This window comes from Chiloscyllium plagiosum, chromosome 4, assembly GCF_004010195.1.
Source record: "Chiloscyllium plagiosum isolate BGI_BamShark_2017 chromosome 4, ASM401019v2, whole genome shotgun sequence".
Classification (NCBI taxonomy): Eukaryota; Metazoa; Chordata; class Chondrichthyes; order Orectolobiformes; family Hemiscylliidae; genus Chiloscyllium; species Chiloscyllium plagiosum.
Window position 1 is genome coordinate 106150428 of NC_057713.1, and position 19283 is coordinate 106169710.

General features: G+C 39.1%; 1 protein-coding gene across 2 annotated transcripts in view; it reads right to left on the reverse strand.

Annotated features, from left to right (window-relative positions):
- The window catches only part of stac (SH3 and cysteine rich domain), a 123125-nt gene that overhangs the window by 75102 nt on the left and 28740 nt on the right, over window positions 1-19283 (reverse strand). For both annotated transcript variants that reach the window (XM_043688836.1, XM_043688837.1), the window contains exons 2-3: window positions 6883-7156; window positions 3655-3755 (exon numbers count right to left, since the gene is read on the reverse strand). In XM_043688836.1, the coding sequence (XP_043544771.1) occupies window positions 3655-3755; window positions 6883-7156 (375 nt within the window). The remainder of the gene's footprint in view (window positions 1-3654; window positions 3756-6882; window positions 7157-19283) is intronic.

A 19283-nucleotide genomic window follows, 5' to 3' on the forward strand; every position in this document is an offset into this window, starting at 1 on the left:
GTACACCACTGGTAACTGGACTCCAGGATGAACATTTTCCATCAACTACCACCCTCTGTCTTCTTTCAGCAAGCCAATTACTGATCCAAACTGCTATATCTCCCAAAATCCCATTCCTCCGCATTTTGTACAATAGCCTACTGTGAGGAACCTTATCGAATGCCTTGCTGAAATCCATATACACCACATCAACCGGTTTACACTCATCTACCTGTTTGGTCACCTTCTCAAAGAACTCAATAATGTTTGTGAGGCACGACCTCCCCTTCACAAAACCGTGCTGACTATCTCTGATCAAATTATTCTTTTCTAGATGATTATAAATCCTATCTCTTATAATCTTTGCTTGGCCCAATACATGTGTTACATTATGATTCACACATGTATTGGGACATAATTTTACACCACACTATCTCTGATCAAATTATTCTTTTCTAGATGATTATAAATCCTATCTCTTATAATCTTTTCCAACACTACCAATAACTAAAGTAAGGCTCACGGGTCTATAGTTACCAGGATTGTCTCTACTCTCCTTCTTGAACAGGGGAACCACATTTGCTATCCTCCAGTCTTCTAGCACTATCTGCCAACCCCTTTCATATCACTCTCCCTCTCCCACTCTTAGTTCTGTCTGCACCTATTCGTTTGCCTCCTCTCACCACAAACCTCATCTTCAGTGTGAGTACCAGTTCTTTCAAGCTGCTATCAGTTCAGATGAAGAGTCACTGGACTCAAAATATTAACTCTGCTTTCTTCCCACAGATGATGCCAGGTCTGCTGAGTTTCACCAGCAATTTCTGTTTTTGTTTTGGATCTCCAACACTTACAGTTATTGGTTTTACATTATTATTAACCCTTACCATGCCCTGAGCTAAACTGGAATGGCTGTTTGAGCAATCGAGTGTATATCAGCTCCTTACAAAAGAACTTCACTGAGTCGCATTCCCCTGCCCTTTCCCCACACCCTGTAAATTATTTTCTCTTTAGATAATGACCTAGTAACTTGAAATGCCTTGATAGAATCTGTTTCCACCACACTATCAGGGCATGTGTCACAGATCCTAACCACTTGCTGCATAAATAATCCTTTTTGCCAATCCCCATCAGTCAATATCTTCTAAATCCTTTTTATTTCCTATTTTATTCCCACTTATGATTTTGAACATCATAATTACATCTTCTAAAGAGAACAGTCTCAGCTTCTCCAATCTATTACAGTCTTTGCTCTCTTCTCTCCTGGTGCTATGCTATAATTCCTTCGTGTACCTTCTCTAATGCCTTCACATCCTTTTTGAAAGTGTGTTGCTTTGAGCTGCATGCAATACTAAAGTGAGATCAAACGCATGTTTTACACTTTTTGGTGATCACCTCCTTGCTTTTGTACTCTATGACGGTATTTCAGAAGCCCAGGATCTTGTAAGCTGTATTCATGTTAATCTCAATCTGTCCTGCCACTTTCAATGACTTGTGAACATATGCTCCTAGGTTTTTCTGTTCCTATGCCTGCTTTAGAAATTGTACATTTTGTTTTATATTATCTTTCTTCATACTTCCTACCAAAATCAATACCTTTTCCATTATCTTTTATCATTATATTAGCCTAATGAAGTTTAACACTATCATCACAGTTCACAACACCTCCAAGTTTTGTGTTATTCATACAGTTTGCCTATATAAACATGTCAAGGTCATTGGTATATATCAAGATAATTAGATTCTAACATCATCTGACAATAAACCATCAATCTTAAAACACTTGGGTTTCTTGTCACTTAGTCAATTTTATATCTATGTTTCTATTGTCTCTTACATTTCACGAGTTTGCACACAAACTTGTTGTGACAACGCATTTGTGCACTACACCCGCCTCAATACCTGCAAACACACTCTGTGTCACCTCATCGAAAAGACTAAGCAAGTTAGTTAGTTACAATTTACTCTGAACAAATCTGTGCTGGAATTCTATGGGATTTATTTGACAGAAAGCATGAGAAAGGACGTTGGTTGATCCTCTTTGCTTTAACTTTGGAGCAAGAAGGTCGATTGTGGTGCCTATTTTTTGAATTATGTCACTCATTTCGTACGAATCATCAACTGATTTTTCTAATCGGAGATCTGAGTATAATCTCGAGTCTGACCTATGCTGTCAAAGATATCACGGTGGCTCAGTGGTGAGCATTGCTGCCTCACAGCAGTAGGGTCCCAGGTTCAATTCCAGCCTTGGGCGACTGTCTGTGTGGAATTTGCACGTTCTCCCCATGACTGTATGGGTTTCCTCCCACAGTCCAAAGATGTACAGGTTAGGTGAATTGGCCATACTAAATTGCCCATAATGTTAGGTGCATTAGTCAGTGTGAAATGGGTCTGGGTGGGTTACTCTGGGAGGGTCGGTGTGGACTGGTTGGGTCGAAAGGGCCTGGATATGAAGAATTGTGTGGTATTTGATGGAAAATAGCAAGTTTGTGTACTGTCCTGGTCAGTTTAACTTCTCACTAGCTTAATGATTGTGGCATCTGGGAAGAATTTTGCTACTTCACTAATGAGCTTTTGCATGATGCTGATGTCACACCTCATGCCACTGAACAGGGTAATTATTAATCTGCAAATACTTCTGGTGAGCCTACAGCTGGTAGTGTGATTACGAGAGTCCTGATGAAGGGCTTTTGCCTGAAACATTGATTTTCCTGTTCCTCAGATGTTGCCTGACCTATTGTGCTTTTCCAGCACCACACTCTCGACTCTAATTGCCAACATCTGCAGACCTCACTTTCGCCTGAGTGTGAGTGTTTACTGGTTAGCCAGAAACATGTGGCAATTGTAGCACAATAGCTGTCCCATGTTGAAAGACGCTTTGAATTTCTTGAATTATACTGATTCCGAAGGAGATGGAAACACACACACACACACACACACACACAAAAGAATATGAAGACGGTTGCAACACCAAGTCTTCTGGTACAGTTCTTCAGATTACATATCTGATTTCAAAGCTAATCCAAATGATGAGTCATTTTAAATTAAAAAGTTTTCCAAGTAAGAAAGTCATTTGGCAAATTTAAATCAGAACAACTGCTTTCATTACTCGTGTCTTTATCGTTTTGCTGGGTAGATTCTGCATTTAGATCCCTAGTTACACCACATAACCTCCAACTGTATCCACTTTCAATCTAAAACCAGTGAACAACTCTAGCCTTTACTAATCTAACCCTTGGTCAAATAGCCAGATATGCTTTTCAATTCTCTTTCGGTAATCATTCTCCATACTGTCAGGAGAAACTTACGCAAGCACTTCCCATTGGACCAGTCCTCCAGCAACATAAACATTTTGTTCTTTTTTCTCAGAGTCTTTTAAACAACATAGTCACCCTTTTTCAGGATCATATTAGTCTTTCTATGCCAGAATGAAAAATACAATTTGATTTATGGAAAGAATGTTGTAAATTTAGCAATAACTTCCAGTTTTGTTGCTTTGCTTCTGAATATGCTCCATAACGTGCTCTGTGAAATAATTTTTATTAGTTTTTTTGATGGCTAATCTCTGCAAATTTTAAAAGCTGCAAATCACAATCAACCCTCAAGGGATTAATCTTTGAGCGTACAGTGTTCTGTCTGTTTCTATGGTAACCATACTATATACACAGTGCTTCTTACCAGCTTGCCCATGCATCGCTGCTGTTCAACACCATCAATGCATTTGTGATGAATACTCATCTTACAAGCCTTGCAGCGCAGCCCAAGTTTGGCATTGGTGCCTGTCAAATAAATACACATCACAAGTTAAATCAATATTTTCCATATATCCAGTTAGCAATTAAGTGATCTGAATGAACAGAGAGTGCATTTAATGGCACATATTAACCTGAAGCTATATCAGTACAGACAACTGCAAATAAATAACAATTGAACTTTCTTAAAACCATGTCGGGCGTAATTTTCTATAATTGGTTTTTGACTCACTGTTTCCTCCAATGCGTGGTTTTAACCCACACAATAATTAATTATAGAAATTATAAAACTGGAATAACCCAATTGATCCAATTAGACATGCAGTGTGTCCAACATTGTGAGCAACAGCCCTAAGCACAGGCACCTGTCCTACCCCAAATTCCTTCATTCTTTTCTTTACCTCAGCCACCTATCCTTAAATATTAACAATGTTCTTCCTCCAATCACTAACTCTGGTAGTGCACTCTACAGTCTCTCAAATTTATGAATATGAAACATTTCTCCTACTCCACGCCTAAATATCCTAGACTTAATCTCACATTCATGGTGCCAGATCCTAAAACTCTCAGTTATTGAAACTATCTAACATACCTTTTCATAATGTCATGCACCTCTGTTTAAATGTGACCTGGTAGAATTCCTCCTAATATCTTATCCATAAAGGAACCCTGGGATCAGCTTGATTTCTCCCAATCATAATCATGACACCTTACCTTGTTTTAGCACAATTCATTGGAGCATAACACATGCATGCTGCACAGAGGGAAATATATTGTTTAAGTGTGGCCTGATTTTGCTGGGTTTTAAACCACTAAATGGAGAGAAACAGAATTAATTTTTCAGGTCAGATACATTTCATATGAACTGAATTCTTAGCCTGATGAGTCCTGACAAAAGTTTACTGACCTGAAACGTTAACTCTCATTCTCTCCACAGATGCTATTCGATCTGCTGAGTACTTCCAGCAATTTTTGTTTTTATTCCAGCATCCACAGTATTTTACTTGTTTAAGTCACTAAGTTCAGTTAATCAAATGAAGCTCCATGATTTAGCAATGTAAAGACTATTACAATAATCATAAAGAGTGATACATTTGTGTCAACAGATACCAATGATAGTACATTTCATAAATATGGAATTCCTTTAAAACATGCTTTACAAACCACAAAGTGTAGCACATAAAAATAAAAATCAATATTTCTGCTTCAATTATTATTATAATCATGCATTAAAAATCATCGTTCATTAATAAATGGGATTCTGGTTCTCTTTCAACCCTTCAATACTTGTAAATATCCCCAAACTAATCAATAATCCAATTTTTGTGCAGTTTTTTTATAAACTTGTTTGGCATTTTGGCAACAGGTTAACAAGAAGCACTAATTAAGGAGGAGGTGAGCAAACCAATAGGAGACGGAATTCTGTATGGGAAGGAAAATGAGTATTTTCTAAAATAGAAAAATACGACCAACTGGATGATAGCAAAGAGATTTGACAGACTATGTGCACAGTTCATTTACAGCCAGCAGGAAAAAACAATGGCATAATGACCTTTATCTCAAAAGGACTGCCTTACAAAAGAGCGATTGCTGCAGTTGTTTCAGGCTTTGATCAGATATCATCTGGAGTTCTAGGCACTGCACCTCGGAAAGAATACATTGTCCTTGGAAGTCATACTGTGCAGATTCACCAGAAAGAGGGTTGGATCAGAGGGGAATAAAAATTTCTGGTGTGGAAATGAAGAAAGGGAGTCAAAATCTTAAAATCTGAGCCTGGCCAGGAAGGAGCAACATCAGGGAACACTTTTCCACATAAAGGGTAGTGGGGCAGTGAAACTGTCTTCTCCCAAAAGGCTGTGGCTGCTGACACAATTGGAGCTGACAAGACTGATGATCAATAAGATTCATTTTATAAACAAATATTTAGGGATACCAATGTAAAGCAAGTAAATAAAATTAAGATACATATACAACCATCCATTAATGGGAAAATGCTAGAGTTCATTATTGAGAAAAAAAGCAGGACATTTGGAAAGCATTACACAATCAAACTGAATAAACATGGTTTTCTGAAAGTGAAAGCATGTTTGACAAATTTGCTAGAGTTATTTGATTATATAACAAGCAACTTGATAAAGGGCTGCCAGTAAATGTAGTGTATTTGGAATTCCACAGGGGGATTGTTAATGTGCCATATAAAAATATTATTGCACAATCAATCAGCTTGTAGTATTGAAATAACATACGTACATGGATTGGTTAACAAATGAGAGAGAGGCAGGACTAATGGGTGCTTTCAGATTGAAAATATACCACTATTAGAATGCCACAAAGATCAGTCCTATGGCCTCAATTACTTACTATTTGGAGGAGGGGGATGGTAAATTGCAATGTATCCAAATTTCCTGATGATACAAAATTGGTGGATGTCTACAATTGGGAAAGTATTAGAGTATATTATAGAAGATGTAATTGCACAGTTTTTTGAAATACATAGCATGATGAAGCAGAACCAGCGTGGCTTTATGAGGAAAAAATATGCCGAGCAAGTTTACTAGATGTCTTTGAGGAGAGAACAAGCAAGTAAGATAAACAGGAAGCAGTGAATGTAATACATTTGGATTTTCAAAAGGCATTTAAAAAGGTGTACATTATACTCCAAACCATGGTGTTTGAGGTAGTATATTAGCACAAATGGAGAATTGACTAACTAATATAAAACACAGAACTGGGATAAGGGGTGCCTTTTCAGGATAGTAAACTGTAAGAAGTGATGTACTTGTGCTGGGGCCACAATTAATTACTATATAGAAGTGATAACCAATTTAAAATTGGGGTCAGTTAGTTCGGTTGACTGAACAGTTGGTTTGCTGACAATATTAGGGACTCTCCTTCTCAACCTCTTCCCTCGCTTGAGAGAACGACCGTCTGGATGATGGAGACATTTTTGCAGATTCATTCTTACAACGACGCTTTGGTATTATCAACAATTATGTTGTCTACAAGAAAGATCTTAAATTCAGTGCAAAAGAACCCTCAAAGTATTACTTGAAAGATGGGTAAATCTAATAATAGCAATTCTTGTCCAGAGATTCATCCTTAAAAATATGAAGAACATCAACATGCTTGCATACTTCACAGGGGAACTGCTTACCGACGATCATGTGGTTGCAGGTATCGCAAAAGGTTGGTTTCTTGAAAACGTATTCGAGGAAGGAGTGCGTCCTGTTCTCATACTGCCTCTGAGTTTTAGTTGGGGTGGACGTTTGACTTTCGGAGACTGGGAGCTGTCCAGTGCTGGAACTGACTCCAGGCAGTAGTTCTACCTGCAGCTTTGTCTCACTGCTTGTCCGTTGGAAGAAGTTCTCTGCACTTTTACTCCGGAGACCTTTTGTTTTAAATGACAGTGACCGCTTTAGCTTCTGCAGCTGCAATCGAACAGAAATGTTTTTTAAGTAGATGAGGGACATGATGATGATGTGGAAAAATAGAAACAGATGTACTGAACGCTAGAGTTCTAGTTTTGCATCTGAGAGTATACAAGGTTACCTTAGCTGACCTACGTTTGAAACTGTATCCTTGGAAAATGAGGTGATCACATTTCTAGGCACTCATTGTTGTTTTCAATTAATGAGGCAGTGCTGTCAGGGGCCTAGCATAGATACTGACTAATGTAGTTTCTATCTGCTTAAAATATGCTCAGTAATCTCCTATCACTACCTGTTACCTTTTGATGACTTGCTAAAGACTATTACTTGTTGTATAACTAAAAAGTGAGTGGCCATATGATCTTTGGCAGTGAATGGGATCAGTTCCAAGTCAGATGATGTTGCTTTCTGGTGCTTACAAACATGCTCTAGCAGAAGTCATAAGGCAATGATAAAGAGGCAAATCAAAGTCAATATTCCCTTCCACAAACCAAACTCACTGAGGCTATCTACAGCCACTTGCTTTGGTTCAGCTGAGATTCAGCTGAGTCTTATTATATTTTTGGTTTATGTTCATTTCTTTTTCATGTTTCAGCACCACAGATAAATGAAGTGTCATTAACTAGCTTATTGAATATCATTATTAAAAGGCTAATGTACTTTAAAGACTAAACTGATCTTGCTGTTTGCCTCCCGCTTCTTTCCTTTTCTTGTCTTTAATATGGACCCTGAACCTCCCCAGTGTTTCATATGTCATCACCACTCCCCCAATATCCTTCCCCAAGCTGTCAAACTTGATTTATTCAGCCTTTGGTCCTCAAACTCCATGACACTTCAACTATCAATCTGCTTAATCATACCCTCACCTCCAATTATAATGCTCTTGTTTCTATCAAAGCCTTTCACCTTTCCAATGACTGATCTCCCTGAAGGAGGGATTTCATCTTTACTCCATCAATTTCAGGGATGCAGATTTGGGGCACAACTAGATTAGACATTCATTTCCAGGTCCACATCAGAAATTGTTGGATGCTTCATGCAGTATTCAAGACCATCATGGAATGCAATGATGATAATATACTTTAAATAAAATGTAGTAAATGTAATCAATTTACTTCTTTTCCTCTTCTTACTGTTCTTTTCTTAGCATCTCTCAGCTGTCCCTTCCATTTTCACCTCAATTTTAAAACACACTCTTCATCAAATGCCTCCATGACCTCACCTTTCCCAATGTTTGTGGTTTCTACATCTTAAGAAATTTAGAATAATTCTGCATTTTTCAATTCTGACCTCTTTTACATCTTCCATCATAGCCCAGCCATTTGTGGTTGTGAATTCAAACATTTAAGTACTAAAATCTAAAATTCTAACCTTAGACTTCCTAGTCTCTCCATGTGGTTTCACTCCTTTAACACACTCCTTAATAAACTCACCTCCCGAACCAAACTTTTATCAGCTTTACTAATATCTCTTCTTTAACTTGGCATCAAGGATTTTTTTATATCATTTTCCATGCAAGATAATGATACGTCCCCTTAAATTTAAAGGGACTATATAGAAATAGGATGATCATACTATTGCAATCAGGGTCAGAGATAGTCGGGATTGGTGGAGGAGATCACCAGATCAGGCATCTGGGCTCGTGGACAGTGTGAAAATGGACTAAGGATTGGGAGAAAGGGGATGGCTTGGGAATGGGGTTTGGATAAAGGCTGGAGGTCAGGGAAACTGGTGCTTGGTTGGGGTGTCAGAGAAGCAGGATGTGATGAGGTGAGTCCCTAGATTTCCTATGGAGCTTCAACATGTTGAGTGGCAGCAGTGCTTTGCAAGTTTCTGAAAGCAATGGGGTAAAGGTTCCAGGAAATCTGTAGAGGAAGGGTCTATGAATGCTGGATCACCTCCTGCATTCTTGGATCACTAGGTGAGGGAATGCTGAGGGTTGTTAATGGATTAGAAGGCACTGATAAAGACAAAAAAATTCTTGAAGTGGAAGGAGAAAGCTAAGGGAGAAAGTTTTGCAGCTTTTCAAACAAAGTAGTATTCAGGCTTGCTGGGATCTGGAAAATTCTACATGACAGCAAAGTTTACTTGCCTTGAGGGAATTGGGCTTCATCAATTATACAAATTAAATTGCTGTTGATCCTTTTAAAAACCATTAAACTCCAATTCCTCAACATGCTTTTACCACTCATTTTCCTCCCTCCACTATGTCTATTGCTTCTTTTATAGTCTTTAATAATCCACATCACATTGTCTGTTGCTAGCTATTTCTTATTTTTATTTTCCTCCCTTCAGATATTTAAGCATAAATTACCTGCTCTTTAAAATTATGGGTGACAATAATAGGCTGGAAGGTACAGTTTTCTGATTTACTCTCCATTGTGCAACGGAAATGCAGATACACATATGCAGCATTAGTGAACTTTCCATTAAACAACCCGGAACAAACAAATTTTAATTTTTTTAATTAAATTGCTTAAACATGCTTGTTTATTCAAATCTTAAAGAATCTTTCTGGCATTAAAATTAAGCCTTGAATAAATGAGAAACATTCTTAATATTCAGCTGAATCTATTCTCTATAAGCTATATTTTTCTCCTAACACAGAAACTGTGATGATAGGCATTCACTCTCAAGTTTGATCATCTGACCAATTCACAATGGAAAACAACATTCTATCATCACTTCCCTGAAGTACAGCTTTGAGAACCCAGTATCATAATGCTCCAGAGAAAACAAAAAGTGTTCACAAGACGGGAAAGTTTCAGCTTGGTTTGCCATTCAGCCTGACAAGAAAGTATAAACTAATCCTGACAGTATTAGCAAATCCCTCTGTGAGGGCATCAGTCCTAGTCCTGTTAAAATGTATCCCATCCAACTTGTACAGGTCCCACTGCTCCAATTCCTGGAAAATCAGGTGCCCTCCCTCTGACACCAGTTCTCCAGCCACATGTTCAATCAATTAATCATCCTACTGTTATTTTCACTAGCACGTGGCACTGGAAGTAACCCTGAGATTACTGCCCTTGTAGTCCTGCTTTTCAATTTTCTTTCCAACTCCATGAAATCTGCTTTCATGATCTCATCCCTCTTCCCATCATCAATGTGAACCACAATATCTGACTCATCCCATTCCCCTAAACGAATGTCTTGTAGCTGCCTTGTGACATCCTTGACCCTAGGAGGGAACATATAATCTTGAAGACACGTTTCATGCTGCAGAAATGCCAGTCTGAATCTTTGATATGGAGGCGCTGGCATTGGTCTGGGGTGGGCAAAGTTAAAAATCATACAACATCAGGTTGTAGTCCAACAGGTTTATTTGAAAGTACAAGCTTCCGTAATGCTGCTCCTTTGTTTAATCTTGACCGTGGAATCCACTATATGTATTGTGTTTTCATTCTCCATTGCAGGTGAGATGGTTTTGATGTCATGGACCTGTTTCAGACTCCACTCCCTTGAAGACCCATCATTCTAACCCTCACCAGCTTCCAAAATAGAATACTGATTGGCAAGCATGTAGACAGGGGGCTCCTGCATTATTTTCTGGTCTTCTTAGACTACCTCATAGTTCCCTATTCACTCTCTACGTTTCTCACCTGCAATGTGACCATTTGCTTAGGTGCTATCCACACAGTCCTCTGTCTCGTACATACATAGCCGTGACCCCAGCCACTGCCCAAGTTCTGAAACCTTGAGCTCAAGCTTGTGCAGCCAGTGACACTTCCTGCTGATGTGTTTGTTTGGGACACATGGTCTGCCCATGATTTCATACATACTGCAGGATGTATAGTTCTCTTGTCCTTACCATCCTGACATTCTGAAAACTATTTGTTACCCTTAGAATGAATGCAAACTTTACTATAAAATTTATTTTTCTTCACTGCTAGTTTGTTTTACTTTGCTCATGCTATGTCCTGAAATTCATGTAACTGCTGTTTCTTTGTAAATCATACATTTTTAAAAAATTTAGGCTATTTAGACTCAGCCATTATCAACAGCTTCTCACCAACCAATGAACTTACAGATTTCCTTGGATTATCTTTCACACTTGACCTCTCTCAGTGCTGAAGCTGCTCCCCACTCTCCATGTTTTCAAACGTGCTGCCTCCTCTCTCGATGTTGAGTTCATAATGAAGACATACTTCTCTCTCCACGTTCTTTAATGTTCTTGTTGCCTCCTCTCTCTCAGTGCTGTGTTCAGATTAAGTGTCTCTGCATGCTCTTTTAAACTTGATGCCTCCTCTCTCTCACCACTGTGTCCAGAATGTAGCAGTGAATGTTTATTGTATTGACAGGTGTCTCATGTACTATCTATGTTTGCCAATGGAGCAATCCATCTCAAACACAAGCAGGATATGGTGCTAGGCCATTGCGATAACCTGGTCTTCCATGAAAAGAATTACTAACTGCAGACAGCATCAAACAAAGCAATCAAATATGTGTTAACATGTGTTGTTATTTACACCCACAGTGTTAGCAGAGTGTACAGCTCTGACATGTGAAGTGTGATTGAGGAAGAGACAGAGAAAATACAGCTCAGTCAAAGTGCTTCCACTTCTCAACTGCTGTATCCTCATGAGCTCCAAAATCCAGTTGTCACTGGGCAAGGACAGCTCAGCAGTTACAGCAGCCTGTCGCTGGTTCTGATGAAGTCAAAGAAGGCTGTAACACATTAAAGCATGAAGAAAAGGAAGAGTAAAGGTGGGTAATTTCAGAACAAGGAGAAAGTGAGGACTGCAGATGCTGGAGATCAGAGCTGAAAATGTGTTGCTGGAAAAGCGCAGCAGGTCAGGCAGCATCCAAGGAGCAGGAGAATCGACATTTCGGGCATGAGCCCTTCTTCAGGTATCAAGAAGGCTGAAGAAGGGCTCATGCCCGAAACGTCGATTCACCTGCTCCTTGGATGCTTCCTGACCTGCTGCGCTTTTCCAGCAACACATTTTCAGCAATTTCAGAACAAGAGCATGCACATCAATGCATCAGACATTATTATTATACTCTTAACAATTTGCTCCTACTTGAAACCCACATTATGTTGCACCACTTTCCCCATCTTGCCCATGTTTGGCTACTGGAAATCGAGTGATGTTTTCAGTTGTTTATATGACAGGTAGGAAGACAAAAATTGATAGCAACCCATTGAGAGATCTGAAAGAGATGCTTGATTGTTACAACACTGTTGAGTTTGTGGTTTTAGTTTTGGATTGGTAAAATGTAACTTATACATGTTAGATAGGCACATCAGTATAACCTTAATGAACCTCATAATAATCTGACTTCCTCAGGAGACAGAGCATTGCCCATAGGCACATAGGAGGAGGCCATTCAGCACAGTGAGCTTGCCTGCCATATTAGAAAATGACGAATCAACTTCTTTTATTTTTCGGGGAAGTGAGGACTGCAGATGCTGGAGATCAGAGTCAAAAAGTGTGGTGCTGGAAAAGCACAGCAGGTCAGGCAGCATCTGAGAGCAGGAGAGTCGATGTTTGGGTATAAGTTCGTCAGGAATGTGGGGGGAGGGGCAAAGAGGCTCAGAGATAAATAGGAGGGGTATGGAGCTAGTGAGGGAAGGTAGCTGGGAAGGTAAAAGGTGGAACAGTGCTGAGTTAGGTGGTTGAATCTGGGATAAGGTGGAGGGAGGGGAGATGAGGAACCTGGTGAAATTGAGGTTGATGCCATGTGGTTGGAGGGTCACTAGGTGGAAGATGAAGTGTTCTTTCTCCAGGCGTTGGTTGGCTAGGATTTGGCGGTGGTGGAGGCCCAAGTCTTGCATGTCCTCAGTGGAGTGGGAGGGAGAGTTGAAGTGGTTAGCCACAGGGCAATGGGGTTGTTTGGTGCGTCTGTCCCGGAGATGTTCTCTGAAATGTTCTGTAAGTTGGCATCCTGTCTCACCAGTGTGGAGGAGACCACATCGAGAGCAATGGACACTGAATATGGGCTTCACTGGCTGGGCCAAAATTCATTGACTAATAGCTATATCCAATTTGTCTGAAGGTGGTGGTGAGCTGCTTTCTTGAACTGCTGCAATCTATTTGTTATAGGTACACCTATGACGTGGTTAGGGAGGGAGTTCCAGGATTTTCACCAAGTAACCATGAATGTCAAAATCCTCAATTTAATCTTTCCAATCTATCTCTTTATCCTTAATGTCATTAGTCTACAGAAATCTATTGATTTTTATCGAGAGCTTGCTCTATGATTGAGCTTGCACAGCATTCCTGGGAAAGAGAATTCCAAAGATTCACGACCCTCTGAGTGAAGGAACTTCGCATCTCAGTCTGAAAATGGATGGCCGATACTTGAATTACTAGTTAAGGCAAGTGTCCTCTCCATATCTACTGGGTCCCGCTTGTACTAAATTCATAAGTCTCAATGACAACACTTCTTGCTCATCAAAATTCGAAGGACACAATTTCTCCAACCTCTTCTCATTAGATAATCCTGCCATGCCAGGGTTTAATCTGGTGAAAGTCCTTTGAAAAGTCTTTATAACATGTCCTTATATGAGGAGACCAAAACTGTTCACCATACCCCAACTGAGATTTTACCAAGACATTATATAATTGCAGTAACACATTTATACTTCTATACTCCAATCCCTTTGAAACTATTGCTGATATACTGCTTGCCTTCCTAATCACTTGTTGCAGCTATCTGCTAGTCTTTAGTTGCTGTGTAAAGCCTTACAGGGCAATCTTGTGCTTATGTCACTGAGTTGCATATCACTGATTGTAAATATGTAGCGTGGGCAAAGCTATGGTGCACTGCACTGTCCTGCCTGAAAGAACACCAGGTTAACGATGTGGATGAGAAGACTCACATGAACACATGCAGAAAGTTGATTAGTCCTTATCTAAAGTCATTATAAGATCAGAGCCATGTATATCATTGATTAAAACATGCTAATGTACAATAAATTATGCTACTTTGAAATCACAATCTGAGGATAATTCTTCAATTTGTTTTCTCCTCAACCACTCTGTCCAAACCAAACTCAGTGTGGCAAGAAATCACATGAGAAAAGGTTTATCATTTATGAACAAGGATACCCAGTTTTTTAATACACACCTATATTTCCCAGTTTCTCACCATTTAAGGAATATTCTGCCTTGCTGTTTTTGCTACCATAGTGAATAACTTCACAGTTACACATATTATCTTCCATTGGCCACATTCTTGCCCATTCACTAAACCTGTTCAAATCCTCTTGAAGCCTCCTGGCATCCTCCTCATAAATTATATTCCCATTTAGTTTGATGTTATCAGCAAATGTGGAAATTCAACAATTCGTTCCCAAATCCAAATCATTTATATAAATTATGAACAGTTGTGGACATAACACTGACTCTTATAGCACTCTATTCGCAATAAAGTGCCATTCTGAGTAGAATCCATTTATTCCTATTCTCTGTCATACAGTTTTGCAGGACAGAAGAGGTCTTTCAGCCCATCAAGTCTTGCTGACCTATGTTACTACCATCCTGTGTGGTACCTTATCAAAAGTCATAATGCCTTCTGAAAATCAAAATACTTTCACTGGTTCTTCTTTGTCTGTGTTAACCGTAACATTCAAAAAACTCCAATGAGTTTGTCAAGCATTATTTCCCTTTCATAAATCCATATTAGCTCTGCACAATTTTGTCATATCTTTTCATATATTCAGTAACACATCCTTCCTCATACTGATATTACTGATATCAAATGAACAGGTCTGTAGTTCTCCACTCTGCCTCTTCCTTCTTAAATAATTGGATTGTACTTGCTACCTCCATCAGGAACCTTTCCAGAATTTGTAGTATCACAAAAGGTAACCACAGATGCTTCTACTATCTCTATTGCTATTTCTTTCAACGCTCTAGGATGAAGCTCTTCTGGTCCAAGTGGTTTCTCAATCCTCAATCCAACTAATTTTTCAATCACTCCCTCTTCGTGGGAGTGATGCAGCTCGTCAGTTACACAGTCTCTTAGTTTGGTGAGATGATAGATTTTCTGCGAGATTTTCTGTACCTTTTTGTAGGCTTAAAAATGTGTTGCTGGAAAAGCGCAGCAGGTCAGGCAGCATCAAAGGAGAAGGAGAATCGACGTTTCGGGCATAAGCCCTTCTTCAGGATCAGAGCCTTTTTCTATACAAACAGATGCAATTGTTGTTTAGTTTCTCCACTATGTCCTTGTTTTCCACAAAAAAATCTCCTGTCCTCACCTCTAATGGCTCTAAATAAATCCTTCCAACCATTTTCATCTAATATATTGATAGAAGGTTTTATGTTCTTCCTTTATGTTTCTCACAAGCTTCAGTTCATATTCTCTTATTTTCCTTGTCAGTTTTGTTTTGACCTATTTCAGGTTTACCATTATTTCTGGAATTCTTATAAGCTACTTCCTTTGATAATACAATCTTTAACCTTTGTTTGATACTTAAGTGTTTAGAGGAATATATACCTGTTGTAGACCTTGTGGCATTTCTTTAAGGACTATCCGCTGTTTGCCTACTGTCAACATTTTGAGTGCATTTGCCCAATCTACCATCACCAAGTTACCCTCATACTCTCAGATACCCTTGCTCCACTTTAAGACCTCCACTTTAAGACTTTAGAATGTATTATGCCACATTCAAAGTTTTTGTAAAATTCTATCATATTACATTCACTATTTCCAAAAGACGCCTTTACAGCAAGGTTATTAATTAGCCCATTCTCATTATATAACACCGATTTGAAAACAGCGCAAATTTTAGTTGTCTCTTCAAAATAATTTCAGAAATTTATTACTTTCACCTTCCAGGAATTCACCTCCCACAGCATTAGTGCTAATTTGGTTAATACAGTCCAAAATGGAAATTGAAGTTTCCTGTTACTACAGTATTACCCATTTTTCATGCATTTCTACTTTCCTAATTTATAGCATGCCGAACATTTGTACTTTCGTTTGGTGTTCCATTAACAATGCGCATTAATGTTTGTTTCCCTTTTCCCCGTTTTGTAGCTCCACTGAAATTGATTCTACATCTTGATCCTTTGATCCAAGACCTTCACTTACAAATATACAAATAATGTTATTCCTTATTAAGACTGTTACCCCACCACCAACCATCTGTAGCTTCCTCATCAAGGGCTTTCCCTCCATCTTAATATCAAAGGTGGGAATACTGGCTGCAGTCTTCAGTTCCTTCTTGACTCATCAAATTCTTAGTTGGTCATATCCATATGCAGCAAGACCTTGGTAACTTTCTGACTTTGGCTGATAAATGGCAGGTAATAGTTCCACTTTACCAATTGCCAGGCAATGACCATCTCCAACAAGAAAAGGTCTAACCACACCCCCTTGACTTTCAATGCCATTACCATCACTGAACACTCTACTGCCAACATCTTGGGGATTACCAATGATCAGAAATTGAAAGGCACCAACCATATAAATAACTAGCTAAAAGAGCAGGTCAGAAGCTAGACATCCTGTGATGATTAACCTACTTGCATGGTCCTCAAAACCTATCCACCTCCTGGCACAAGTCAGGAGTCTGAATACTACTGACTTGCCTGGATGAGTGCAGCTCCAACTGAGGATGTGGGCATCTGACAGGTAGGACAAAATGGTTGAAAGCACTGCACAAAATGGCTTCTGCATTGCTAAATTAGATTGCACTGAACCAGACAAAACAAGAAACTGCAGACTGATCAAACTTGATAAAAATACAGAAGTAACGGTTCAACCCTAACCACAAGGCAGGACAAAGACGATTCTAAGAACAGGTTGTTTACAAGAAATTATGATAGGATAAGACAGTATGCACAAATACTTAATGATATTTAATTGGTTACTACCAAGCGATCATGCTCCATGCCTGCCTATGAACAATGTATATGAACCCTATGCAAATTCTGAGTCATTGGATTCTTTTGGTGGTCTAGGAGTACTCATACTTCTGGGCTGATCAAAGTCTACCGACCTGGCCGAATCAAAGAATAAACGCTTGCTTGTGTGATTCACAAAGAGTCATTTACAGGTGTGTTTACTGGCCGATCATGGAACTGAGAGACCCCCCCTCGGGAATTCAGATCTTCACAACAACACTCAAAAAGCTCACTACCATCCAGAAAAAAAATAGTCCATTTGTTTGGCATCCCATCTGCCAAATTAACATTCACTTCCTCTACCACCACTGTACACCAATTAGAAGTTGCACTGTTAAGGCTCCTTTAACAGCTACTTCCAAACTTGTGATTTCTACCACCTAGTAAGACAAGGGTAGCAGATGAATGGCAACACCACCCCCTTCAAAATCCCCGTCAAAATTATATGCCATCCTAACTTGGAATGATATCATTGTTTCCTTCACTGTCACCTCCCAACAGCACTATTGGTGTACGTATTTCATATGGACTGCAATGCTTAAAAGACAATAGGGATGGGAAACATATACTTCCCTTGTTAGTGCTGCTGAATCCTATGAAATAAAAACAAAATAATTTTAATCAATGTCCTGTAGTTCTCAAATGATTTAATTCTATCTACTGTTTGTAGACTTTTCATGAATTAGAGCACCTCTATCAAACCTCCTTACAGTCTTTGTTAAAGAAAATAACTCTTTTTTTCCAATATAAAGCAAAGAACTGCAGAAGCTGGAAATCTGAAACAAAAACAGAAATTGCTGGAGAAACTCAGCAGGTCTGGCAGCAGCTGCAGAAAGAAAACAGAGTTAATATTTCAGGTTCAGTGAAGCAGGGTCACTGGACGTAAAACGTTAACTCTGCTTTCTCTCCACAGATGTTGTCAGACCTGCTGAATTTCTCTAGCAATTTCTGTCCCAGTTTCTCCAATCTATCCACAAAACTGAAGATAATTATTCCTGGAACCTTTCTTGTAACCTTTTTCTCATACCCCTCTGAAGTCTTCATGCCCCTCTAAACTGTAGAAATTAGATGCAATCCTCCAGTGAGTTCAGACCAGTGTTGTATGAAGTGTTTATCATAACTTTCATACAACTGTATCCTACACCTCTATTTATTAAGCCCAGGATTCTTTACGCTTTTTAAGCCATTTACCAAGCTCCCTGTTACCTTCAAGAATTTGACTCCATTTACCCGCAAGGTCATCCTGCTTGTGCATTCCCTTAAGAATGCAAGCTTTATTATATTGTTCCTTCTTGTTCTCAGCAAAATGTATCACTTCACATTTTTCTACATTAAATTTTGTTTGCTCATTCCACCAACCTGTCTCTTGATGGCTATCACTTTCCTCACAATTCATAATAGTTACAAGCTTTGTCTCATTTCTAAACTTTGAAATGGTACCCTGTGTATTCAAATCTAGGTTATTAATACTTAATCAAGAAAACTTGGGGGGTCTCATCATGGAAGCCTAGAGAACTCCATTGTACATCTTTTTTCAGGGTGAAAATGAACTATTCATTTTTGTCCGTTTTCTGATGCTCAACCAACTTTGTATCCATGCTGTCATTGTCCCATTTTGCTCTCAATTGTGCTGACGTCTAATGTGTCATTTCTATAAAGACCTTAAAGAAGTTTATAAGATCGGGTATAGACAGGCCTAATGGTGGGTGTCTTTTCCCTAGGTTGGGGGATTTCAAGGCTAGGGGCATACTTATAAGTTAAAAATCACACAACACCAGGTTATGATCCAACAGGTTTATTTGGAAGTACAAGCTTTCGGAGTGCTGATCCTTCATCAGGTAGAACTATTACCTGGTGTTGTGTGATTTTTAACTTTGTACACCCCAGTCCAACACTGGCACCTCCATTTCATAGTTTTAAGGTGAGACGAGAGAGATTTTAAAAAGACATGGGGGCAAATTTTTCACACAGAAGGTGATTCGCATGTGAAATAAACTTCCTGAGAAAGTGGTGGATGTGGGCACAGTAACAACATTTAAAAGACACGTAGTTAAGTGCATGAATAGGAAAAGGTATGTATGGATATAGGCCATGACGAGTTTAGTTTGGGATTATGTTTGGTGTAGACTGGTTGGACCAAAGAGGCAAAAGTGAGGACTGCAGATGCTGGAAACCAGAGTTTAGATCAGAGTGGTGCTGGAAAAGCACAGCAGGTCAGGCAGCATCCGAGGAGCTGGAAAATTGATGTTTTGGGCAAAAGCCCTTCATCAGGA